Source organism: Microtus ochrogaster, chromosome 21, assembly GCF_000317375.1.
Source record: "Microtus ochrogaster isolate Prairie Vole_2 chromosome 21, MicOch1.0, whole genome shotgun sequence".
NCBI classification, from domain to species: domain Eukaryota; kingdom Metazoa; phylum Chordata; class Mammalia; order Rodentia; family Cricetidae; genus Microtus; species Microtus ochrogaster.
In genome coordinates this window covers 39,752,194-39,764,568 of record NC_022022.1, presented here as the reverse complement: position 1 = coordinate 39,764,568, position 12,375 = coordinate 39,752,194, and the positions used below count along the sequence as shown (strand labels likewise).

The following is a 12,375-nucleotide window of genomic DNA, read 5'->3' as shown; positions in this document are numbered from 1 at the left end:
GCAAAGACTCCGCATGGGCTATGGTACCCAACCCTCCCCTTTTTATTCAGTATATCTTATTGTATAATGCACAAGCTCTCATCTAAGCAGCAAATAAAGCACAGGTGAATTTTATGGAAGCTGGATTGTACAAATTTGAAGTTGCTGATACAGAAAAACATGATGTGTGGCTGCATAAAATTGAAACTTTGTAAAAACAGCCATGCACTGCAAGATCGAAAACTGGCTGGAACAGCGATCTGCGAGCCTTGACCACCGGCTGCCACCCGAGGACACTGTGCTACATAGGGTACATAGTATGGTGGGACCCACACTGTTATTTATGTGCTCTGAAACTTCCACACACAAGCCAATGTTCCATGTGTTACTATTTGCACAACAAACCTCATCCCAGATGTTAGAGATGATAAAACACTCCAAACTGTAGCAACTATAATCGATAATCTGCCATCTGATAATTTAAGAAAGAGTACACCCTAAGATACAATGGAAAAAAATGACAAACTATAGCAGCAGAGCTAAAACCAAAACCTAAACCCAGCAACAGCATGCCTACATACTCACATTTTTGTGCAAACTGGTATTAAATTATGAGCAAATTGTGTGACATGTCTGGTAGAGCATCCATCACACAACACACTTTCTCTGACTTTAAAAATTCTCATCTTTAGGCAATCCTAACCCTAGCCTCTAGGCCTGAGAAAAGACATAAAGCTGGCAGGAGCTGTGGGGATTTCCAATTTAACATCATGTTTAGTGATCCACAAAAGGAATGAGATTCTATGGTAAGCTTCCCAGGAGCCAGATCTGCCGTGTGTGTTATTAATTCTCTTTAGGACACAATGAGAGGCGTCGTGTTGTAGGGTGATGTTGAGGCTGTTTTTATTCCAGGTTCTCATGGGTTTTGAACTGTCATTGAGTCACCTTCATGGTGCCTTCACAGGGCTCCACCAATGAGAAAAGAGGACCAGATCTTCTTACCACCCTTACCATGACTGGAGGACTAAGGAGCTAAACTATAGGCTCATCTACAAACACAGGACTTAGAGGACCCTGTGGCTTGCATAAGGCTATAGCTGCAGGTGAACAGAGTCATATATGCTGCCCACATTGATGTGGGATTCCCCTCTGTATGCGTGAATATCATTGGTTAATAAAGGAACTGCTTTGGGCCTATAGCAGAGTTATAGAGGAACAGAGCTAGGTGGGGAACACTAAACAGAATACTGGGAGAGAGAAGAACGGAGTCAGGAGAAGCCATGTAGCCCTGCTGGAGACAGATGCTGGAAACTTTACCCAGTAAACCACAGCCACGTGGTGATACACAGATTAATAGAAATAGGTTAAATTAATATGTAAAAATTAGCCAATAAGAAGCTAGTGCTAATGGGCCAAGCAGTGTTTTAATTAATATGGTTTCTGTGTGATTATTTCGGGTCTAAGCGGCCAGGAACAAACAAGCAGCTTCCTCCAACAACATATGCTGGGACCTTGGTCCCGGGTTGTCTTAATATAAGCTGGGCATGTCCTCAGAGTGTCAAGGAAACCGGGGAACCATCTTTGACTTTTAGCATTTGTAAAAAGCATCAAAGGAATTCTCGAAGCTGGAGGTATACGTGGATGTGGGGAGCTAGCATTGGCCTTATTTGAAAGTGCACAGATGCAATCAGGATAGTTTGGGCACTGTATTCAAACTCAGGGCTTCTAAATGGCACAAATGGCCCCCACAGCTACTACTCATGCAACAAAATTGTATTTCACCAAGAAATTTCAAAAGATTGTTTTCAAAAAAATACTATTTCTTTCCAAGCCAACAGTCTCCATACCGGACTTCTCTCAACGACACAGGTTGATCAGAACACCGCAGACAAGGCTACAAAATGGAAGCCTGCAGAGATGAGATCTTGTCTGAGCCAGTCTGGATAAGATGTTCAGTATGGCCGCTGCAATGAATGCGGATAAGAAGTGCAGACTCAGGGTCTTAGAATTGCCAGGGGAAGCATTCTTTCTTTGCATTTATTCCCTCACACACCAAAGGCTGGATTTTCTCAGTGGTCTCCGTGAACTCTGTAACCTCTCCAATCACCGTTTCCAAATATACATGAATTCCCTATTCCTGTGCCATTCTCGAGATGTGTGTGAGCATAAACACAGAAGCTATCTATTTCCGCACCATGTTTCCACAGCTTGGATCCCCTCCAGACACCATTCTGAATATGATGATCGGATGCAGGGCGCTAAAAATGGTTCCTGCCGCTGCACAGAACCTTTAAAGATCCCTTAGTAGCTATCTGGAGACTGGAATTCAATTTCAGTTCTCCACCCTCTGGCCAGCTGTGGATTCTGAATGCTTTTAGAAAACACCGACAGCACGCACTTCACGGCAAATTCCATTTTTCTTCTGCAGTAGAAATACAAGGCACAGTCACCACAGCCGTATTTTTGCTTAGCGAATACAAAAGGCAATAATGGGCCTCGTCAAGGGGGAGCAGGTCCTTTTAAATTTTTATTTTATAGGTAGCTTTAACATAAGCTTTAGGTACACTCACCTTCTGCAGCAAGCATAAAAACCTCTAAGCCTTCTAATTAAAATGCTTTATATTTTAGGCCATTATATGTCAAAGCATGACTTCTTAAATTCTTTTATTACAAGTAGTTTGTGCACATGAATGTCATATCACAATAGCAAAAAAAAAAAGAAAGAGAAAGAAGGCATGTAAACTTGTACAAACTACATAAATACTATAGTACCTGCCTTGAAGCTATTTTTTCTTTAAGTTGGCATAGTCTCTAAACATCTTACACAGAAGATGTTGGTAGGTACCCTATGTGTGTGGAACACTATTTCTGTTTTTGACTGATCTGTCTTTCATTGGTCTTTGAAGGAGAGAAATAAAACATCAAAATTCAGTCCATAAGGAAGATAAAGTATACTGACAGATTTGGGCAAACTACTAGCTATGCAATTACCTTGCACACTGAGTCCAGCAAGCCTACCGGTGGTGTCCAGATAGCCCAAATGGAGGCTCTAGTCATGCTCATACTCCACGTTATTTGGAAGAGGTCCAGCCTGCTTGTCAATACTATCATTCTCTCTGCAATACGGTTGCCCGTTTAGAAGTGAACACTTTTTCTCTTCTTGTTTAGAACACAAAGTTCTTTCTAAGGCCACTAGCTCGGACTGGAAAGTCTAGGAGGCTGTGAATTCAGCTCACCATCACTGACTTGACTCTTTACAAAGCAGCTGAATTGCACACCCACACAGAGCACATGGCCTCACGTACCTAGAGGACAAAAGACTCTTTACGCCCCAGAAGAACGTCAATATTTCCATATTTTCAGTGTTCTTTTCAATAAATGTTTTTCCTCGGAAAGTTCGTCTGGTTGTAAATCAAGTTTACTCCAGAGCCTGTACTGGCTTTTCCCAGATTCCTACAGTACATCGAGCTTCTGGCCAAGGATTCTTTGGGGAAAACGAAGTCCACTGCTAAAGCATTTTCAGACATCTTAAATGCAAGCAGAAACAGGTACCTAGTGTCTAGCAGCTCCACAAGGAGGCTCAAGTATGACTATTTATTATTTCTTTTGACCTAGACCCTTCATCGTCTTTGAAAACATGAAGGTAATGGTGGCAAGATGGCGGCAGAGCCGGGAGCTGGAGGATGACTTGAGATGTTCACAGACAGCAAGCAGGAGTCCACTGTTTCTGTCTCCCTTTCCTGTGAACTTTCACTAAACGCAGTATCTTATCTTCCTCGAAAACGAAAACTTTGTAACCCCAGCATGGAGACCTCAGACCTCAGACCTCAGACAACACTGTCTGCGCATGGGCTTTGTTAGACAGCCAAGTATCCTTAGCAACTCTTTCCCCAGAGGAAGCAGGCAGAGACGTCCTTGGCTTAGGAGCCGTGGCCGACGCTGTCCTCCAGGTACTGGCTGCCGGTGTCGCTCCTGCTGTGGATGGTGGAGGGGATGCGGGAGGGGCGCCTCTCGGCATTGCTGTCCTGCGGGGCGCAGCAGATCATCTTCCTCATGGTGCTGTACATGTCCTCGTCCTTGTACGAGTAGATGATGGGGTTCATGACCGAGTTGAGCAGCGCCAGCAGCAGGAACCAGCGCTTCACGTGCTGCACGTTGCACTGCTTGCAGTTCAGGCCGTCCAGCAGCAGCAGCACCAGCCCTGGGGTCCAGCACACCACGAAGGCACCTGCCGGGAGAAGTCAGGAAGAAGTGAGGGCTGCTCAGACCTGGGGATGCTGTTTCAGGGTTTCTGTCCCAGCCCTCGGTGTTTCCTCACCCACTGGGAGAAATTACAGCTTTCAGAAGAGGGTTAGCATTGGATGGCTGGGACCCCCTCTGACCATCCCTCGGGTTCCACCTCACTGTCATCTGCTCACCCAGATTTATTTTTATATCTTTATTAACAAAAGCTAATCTTCAGAAAGTAATTATAAAGTGCTCTACGAATGTGAGCCCCAGAGGTTTTTCCAAAGCCCATCAGAAGGCTGCTGCAGCTGCTCATATTTGACAGAAGGGAAACTGAGGCTCCACTCTTAGCGTCTGTGTGCAGGGATCCAGCACTCCTATTTCCTACCCTTTCTGTTGTTCCGGACTTCAGATTTCCTAATCACTTTCTTGAAAACGGAAGGAATGACTAACACACCCCACACAGCTCCCCCACCCGCCCCACCCACACCAAATCACACTGTACAATGGGCTTTGTAAGGGGCAGCCACGGCTCCTAGGGCATTATCTTTCGACTTTGATCAAGTCAAACGCTCCATCCATCACTCACACACACTGGGGCTTCCTAAGCCGTCTGTTCTGGGTGACATATTCGTAGGCTGTTTACTGAATCGTTTGCCGTGATCTCCACCGCCTTTGTAAGAAACCATTCTCTCGTGGTGCGATGGCTAGAAATGTGTTTCGTAGACCATGCTGGAACATGAGCACCATCTGTTAGTGCCTGGATCACCCTGACCTTCCCGCTCAGCTCAGTGATGTTGAAAGAAGTACAGTAGTCTACTGTTTAGTTAGCATAACCTCAGGCAACAGACAGCAGCTAACGTCTTATGCTTGTTATGAGCCAAACCTGGTGGGAGAAATGTTTTTCTTGATTAACTCATAGGGTCATGCTATGAGACTGGCTGCAGAGAGGTTATGTGTCTTGCCCATAATAAATTGCTCTTAGGAGATGCCTATTTCGAATGCATCCTCTCCTTCCACGGACGGCATCTTCACTGTGGTGTGACCCATCTCCTTATCATGGTATAGTTCTTTTCTCTGGGTGCCCTTATAATGCACTGCCTACAAGTCAATAAATATTCACATCAAGCTTACCATATGCTTGGGGCTGCACCAGACAGTGCTAGGGAGCAGAAAGTTAATGTGGAAAACAGAATAGGCAAGTCAACCAACTACTAGTGACTCCAATGGGTTAGAACACTCTCCGGGCAGATTTCTCCTCGTTGTTCATGTAAATCTGGCCACACGTGAGTGTCAGAGCTGATGAGAAATGGTCCCCAGCACTCTGTTAGAGCTTCTGAGCTGTGGCTTTGCTTGAACCCAAATTGGATGTGTAAGAGATAACAGAAGAGGTCAGCTCTCTGTTTTATAACAATACATTACCAAACCAATTGTTTCCCCATCACACAAAGTGTTTTTTTCTTATCTGACTAATGTGTGCAAAGAACTGGATGGGAGGTCAGAAAGAATAGCTAGGTCCTCGGGCACTTATTGTACAACTCCTGGAGATCCACATCATGGCAGAGAGGCTGGGCTTCCTTGGCTGTAAACCAGGGACTTTAGGGCACATCTGGATCTCCAAAATCTTTTGGTGGGTGTGCAATCAGTTTAGTGGATTTTGACCATTTTTAAAAAATAGGAGTAAAATAGGATGGAATAACTCGCAGTTGCACAAACCAAGGGAATTATGGTTTTACTGAAATTTTATATGTTACACGTGGGTGCAATGCTGATGGAGCAGTGTAGCTATGCTTTTAAAAGAGATATACTTTTTATTACTTTTAGTGAGGTGCATTTACGTAGGTATGTGCACTTGAGTGCAGGGGCCCAAAGGCCAGAGGCATCAGATCTTCTGGAGCTGGAGTCAGGTGACTGAGAACTGCCTGACGTGGGTGCCGGGAACTGAACTCATGTCCTCTCAAGAGCAGCATGGACTCTTCATACTCAGCCATCTCTCTACACCCCAGGGTGCTACTTCTCATTGCTGAGGTTGGTGGAATTTTTGAAAAGCACCAGTGTGAACCAGCTTTGAGGCCCTCTTTGGCTCCAGTGGTCTGGAGTTTCCACAGCAGCAAACCTCTCTTCCTGCTGGTGTTTCTGCAGTGGGCTGCAGGGTTGCCAAGGCACCAGAGCTGAACCAAGCCGGGCACCAAATGCAGAGACTCCTGGCTCTGATACGGAGAGTCTTTTCTGTATGAGATCGCCTAATTGCAAAGGAGCCCCAGTGGAGATGCTCCAAGGTTCTCGGGAAGAAAGGAAAAGCAGTGTCTGATTTAGACTTCGTTAAGCACACAGTAAAATTTGTAAACATGTAGCTTCCAGACCAATGAGAGGGGGTGATGGAACTGAAGGAGGGGAAAAGCTCTCAGTATGAAAACAGGGAGTTTTCAGTGTGTGTGTGTGTGTGTGTGTGTGTGTGTGTGTGTATGCGTGTGTGTGTATTTAAATCTTAAAAACTTTATTCCCCACTCAGCACATTGATTTATATTGGTCAACAGGTGACTAAACACTACAAATAAATCTTTAAGTTGGTGTCTCTAATGTGGTAGTTTTCTCTCTCTCTCTCTCTCTCTCTCTCTCTCTCTCTCTCTGTCTCTTTTTCAAATAGTGTATTCAATAATAATGTGACACTTTTTTTTGTACCCCGATTAGATGTCAGAAGCTGCTTTAATAACTGTAGATGAGTTAACGACTTAAGTTTCAGTTAATTTCTTAGAAATAAGCACTAACACACTTTTCATCTTAGCCCTGAGGCCCAGTGCCAGCTGATATGCTCAGAGGCGTCCAGGTGGTAATGGCAAGGCCGGGATTTCAAGCCAGGGAACCTGTGCTAGGCTGGATGCCTGACCCTTCTAAAGGAGAGGAAGTGGAAGCGTCGCTCCTGAACTTCTAAGGTTCCCACTTTCAGTCTGTCACATCTGACTGGGGAACAGCTTCCAAGTCCATTTCTGCGGTGCATCGGGAAGGAAAGGGAGAAATGAGACTAGAAGGCGAAGGGAGACGAGGCAGACAGGAGGAGAAGAGAAGCTGGCCACGCTGATCTTCTGTTGATGTGGTTTCTGGCGAGAAACCAGGCACATCTTCTTTGAAGGAACAGCCTAACCTTGGAGGCTGAGAACCTAAGGAACAGGTGTTTCACGCTGAGGCCCACGTCCTAGGCAGGAACTGGGGTAATGTAAGACTCCGCCCCCTGGAGGCCAGGTTCTCACAGGAATGTGTAACAGAATGCAGGTATGCTGATCTAACAGCCCATTTCCTAGAGGTTTCTACCATATGCCAGCTGTCAGGTGTGAAACCACTCTCTCGAAATATTTTAAATGATATGTCAAGAATTGCTTGAGCCCTGGGGACCCGTAATGTAGAAACCTCTTGAAGGATATGGGAAATAGTGGATAGGTACAGGTAACTGTGTTAACCCTTAAAAATGGGAGGAAAGGGTTGAGATCCAGCCGGTAGAGTGCTTGTCTAGCATATATGACGCCCCGGGTCCTATCCACTGCCACCGAATACATCAAATGTCAGTGCACTCGGAGGGGTAGAAGATTAGAAGCTTAAGTTCATCCCTAGTTGCATAGCGACTTAAGGACAAAATGGGACACACAAGACTCTGAGTCAAGTGAGGTGGGGTGGAGCGTAGGGAGAGGAAAGATATCCTGGGAGGTTCAGACCGGTTACTGCCTCCCAGTCGTCTGTAAACTCTAGAAGAAAAGAAAACCTTAAAGGAAAGTGCTTTGTGTTTCTTTGACTCAATGCACCGACAATTATTGCTAGGAACTAACTACCAGGGTTGAAAGAAGCTCTGATAAGATCAAGTTTGCACCTAACAAAGGAATCACCATTAACCAACAGGCGTGGGTCCATTGCAGCCTCACTGGGGACAGGGGACGGGGGTGGGGAGAATTAGGGGTGCTTTTCTTGGAGAAGAGCAGACAAGGGAAGACGTGGGTCAGTTGTCTTCTCCAGCCTGCGTGTTGGTCATACAAGAGACAGGCGCGGGCTTGTCCCAAGCCGCTCCAGAAGGGCACGTAAAACAAATGGAGGTGTCCGAAGAGCTAAGATGTGGATGTGAGACCTGGAGTAGACCGAGGGATTTAAGAGAAGCCTGTTCTTCTGCAGGCCAAGTCCTGCTGGGACAAGGGTTTCCTTTGCATCCTTCTAAGACACATACAGAGGAGAGATTTTTAGGTTAAAATGGAAGGTATGCTGAGTTTCTGCTGAGCTTTATTTCGTGTAGGAAATTGCCAAATTCCATGTAATTATTAGATTCAACTCATGGTAAAATTCAGACAAATTTGACTTTCAGGACATATGCAAAGCCTTGGTTAAAAACTGATCAAGGTGATGTCTCTAAACCGGTGGTTCCCCAAGTTAGCTAGCCAGCTGAGTTACAAGGAAGTGCCTGTGTGTATGTGTTCCTGTGTGCGTGTATGCGTGTATGTGCAGGCACGCGTGTGTGAGTGCACATTCACATCTATGCAGAGGTTAGAAGACAAACTTGGAGTCTATGTCTTATATGCTTTCCATTCTATTTTTGAGATAGCCACCCATCAAATGGTTCAGTCCTGCTGGCCAGAAAGTGGCAGAGAGGCGCCTGTCTCCATCCACCCTTCACGGAGATTACAATCATATATGGCTGCATTCAGGTTCTTTTTGACGTGGGTTCTGATGCTCAAACTCCGGTTCTCATGCTAGCACAGAAGATACTTTACCCACTAAGCAATCTCTCCAGCCCGACAAGAGAATATTCTAATACTCTACCTTCTGATCCCCGTGGACCTAATCGCAGCATCTCTGGGAGGATGTGGAAGTGTGAAGGATTCACTAATTGATTCCCTGGGTGAGTGTAAGATACAGCCCATTTTGTAAACTATCTCTGAACTGACCCAAAATGATCCAAACAATCTGACCCGGATAACAAAATTAGACTTCATAAATATATTAAAAAATACGGAAAAGACAGACATCCTTAAAATGAGAAAAAAAAACGTATCTCTAGTGTTTAATATATTCCCCCCCGAATTTGAAAAAAATGTTCATGAACCGTGTATAAATCAATGTATAAACCCTAGCCTCAAAACTAGTCTGCAGGCAAGACACACATGTTCCTCCCTGAGTGCCATCAGCCTTCGGTTCTGTGTTGCCAGAAATGCCTCTCACACCCTAACCTGAGGTCTACTCTTCTTTCCAAACTCAGTTCACAAGCTTCTTGCTCCACTGGACTGCTCCCATCTCTCACCAAAGGGACCCGTCCTTCCTATTGGCCCTCCCAGCACCTTCTAGTGCAATACTGGCATGTCTCTGGGCCCCCGCCTGCTTCATCCCATGTTATCATACCCCCAGAGCCCTTGGCCAGGCGGAACATTCAGAGATTTAGATGTACTTGCCACTTAAACCACACCCATATAAGATTGCTACCTTAGTCTCTCAGGTGAAACTTTGACGTTTAGAACAGCTGAGACTGAAGCCAGGGTTTAAGGCCCCTTTTCCCTATGCTGGCTCCTTAGCATTGTGTATTATTCTCAGTGATTTTTAATGCTAAGGTCTTGTCTCCCAGGCCTTTCATAAGTCCTGTAAGCAAAGAAGCTTTATCTTTATCTTAGACATGTTTCTAGTCCTTAGTATGAACCCCCACATTCATCAACAAGGGAGATTAACTCAGATGACCCAGACTGGAGGCTACTAAGAGCCGTGTGGGCCAGACACTGTGCTAGCTAGCTGAGCCATCAACTGTCATTGTGGACGGCATACTACCCTACTTCTCAGAGCTTGGCAGGAGTGGAAACCAGGCCCAATGACCCCAGCAGCTTGCAGAGAAGAGCTCAGAGGAAGTAACATTCTGTTGAGCTGGGTACTGAGGGCCAAGAACGACTTTCAGAAGGGTCAGAAACAGCTCGAGACACCTGGGAAATCCCAAACAGCCCAGGATGGTTTTAAAGCAGGTGAGTGATTAAGGAAGTCAGATGGAGCCTGAGAACTGAAATCTAGGCAAGCTTGCGCACACTGCTCAGGAGTTTGGGTTGGCGTAGCTCAGACTCAAGATGCCTTCTCCAATGACTCCAGAGAAGTAAGCTCGGATGCTCGTGGACGTCCACTCTAGGTCATGAAATAACTTGTCTTCCAAGCATCCGACATGGTATGAGTTATGAATCTTTTTGAGAGAATTAAGAAAACATTTCTTTGTATGGTCCATAAAGGAACTCCAATAAGGAAGACTAGGTCAAAGGTTTCTCAGATTTTAGCTGCTCAATGGATCATAAAATCAATTTACTATTTCACAACTGGCATGGAGAAGAAAAAAACACACTGAGCAAAAAGCATCATCATATATAAAGTGGAGTAAATGTGTATTTGTTTCATAAAACGTGTGTCAGTCACATGCACGAGCATGTGTGTGCTGGGCTGGGGTTTGGAAGCTATGCTGTCTCTTACTGCAGTTCCCAATTGAAAATTAAACTTAAAACTCCACTTCTATGCATCAATGATTTTCAAATCACTTTTTAAAAGTGGATGAAGATTTCTCTCAAAGGAACTTTCTCATCAGAAATTTTAGGCAGGTTTTTCTGACTAAAGAAAGCAGGGGAGAGAGGAGTGTTGGTTGAGCCCCATACAGCAAATCCACTTTTATTTTTTCCCCATGAGTCTTTCTTCCCTATCATATACTGCTGTGGTTTGAATTCACCCCCCTCCATAGCTTCATGTTTTTGAACACTTTTCCCCCCTGCTGATGGAAGTGTCCTGCCAGGCTGGGGAAGCTCTGGGGGTGAGGCCTCATTTGGAGGAAGTGGGTCACTTGGGAGATAGATGCTTGGAGTATGATACGCCTGCCTCCTTCCTCTCCCACCCCTGCTTCTTATCGGCCCCATGCTCTCAACAACGCGGGCTAAGCAACTTCTGCTGTCCTACCCTCCCTACTGTGATGGACTTGAGCCTTCTCTATGGACCCCTTCATGTTGCTTCTGCCTGGTAGTTGGTCATACACACGTCAAGTCCTTGGCAGTCTCACTGGCCACATTCTGGAAACTACCACTATACAAGGTAGCTTGCTGATACTGTTGAATCTTACATCTATAAGTCTTAGATTTCAGAGCCAAGCTTTATCCAGACTCTCAGACGGACAGGAATAGGTGGAAAGGGAAGTCTACTCCCATCTGCATCAGGATTGCCCCAGGGGAGGAGCTCACTTACTGTTCCAGTTACCAACTGAGAGTGAGGTGTGCGCTAGGCGTCTCCCTGCTTAACCCGTTCCCTTGGAAGTGCTCTTGCTTGGTTAACAATGAGAACCTGGCCTGGCCAAGGCCTCTGAAGACTGGCAGAAATCCACATGAAACACTGACCAGGATCTGAAAAGGCCATGGTGTAAATGGGCAGAAGTAGATTAATTCGAGGGCGAGAAAGGAGGGCAGAACTTGAAGGCATTGCATACTTGGATCATATTGGCAGTGAGGAGAGAGAGAGCAGAGAATAGCTCGAAGCATGTGTCTGTGCTTACCAAGCAGAGGAGACAGGAGGAGGCAGTTGTCCCTCTATAGGACTGGACATAGACTACCTGCGGCTTTTCCACGGTAGAGAGCAGCTGGCAACAAGGCTACGAGTCTGAGAGCGATGGGTAGAGGTGCTGATTTGGGAGCCATCAGCTGTAGGCTGCAACTGAAGCCATATGCCCTTCGGTTAGTAAATATTTACTGAGTAAGTGCCTAGCATGCCAGATATTGTCTTCGTGATGATGTCATCTGAAAGAGAAGTCTAGTTCCCTTCATTTCCAAGTGACAGGTCAGTTGTAATAGTCACACACGTTGTTTCTTTTTTAAAATTAAAAAAAATTATTTGTTTATTTATTTATTTATTAATTATGTATACAGTGTTCTGCCTGTATATATACCTGCATGCCAGAAAAGGCATCAAATCTCATTATAGAAGGTTGTGAGGCACCATGTGGTTGCTGGGAATTGGACTCAGGACCTCTGGAAGAACAGCTAGTGCTGTTAACCTCTGAGCCATCTCTCCAGCCCCACTGTTATTTCTTTTTTCTCTTTCTTTCTTTTTTCTTTTTTTCTTCTTTCTTTTCTCTCTTCTTCTTCTTCTTCTTCTTCTTCTTCTTCTTCTTCTTCTTCTTCTTCTTCTTCTTCTCCT

At 45.3% G+C, this 12,375-nt stretch overlaps 1 protein-coding gene across 1 annotated transcript in view; it reads right to left on the bottom strand.

The window, feature by feature from the left end:
• Positions 1-2,555: 2,555 nt before the first annotated feature.
• Lpar3 (lysophosphatidic acid receptor 3) overlaps positions 2,556-12,375 on the bottom strand; it is a 43,696-nt gene continuing 33,876 nt past the window's right edge. The window contains exon 2 of the mRNA XM_005357405.3: positions 2,556-4,207. Coding sequence (XP_005357462.1) covers positions 3,900-4,207 — 308 coding nt within the window. The 3' untranslated portion in view covers positions 2,556-3,899. The remainder of the gene's footprint in view (positions 4,208-12,375) is intronic.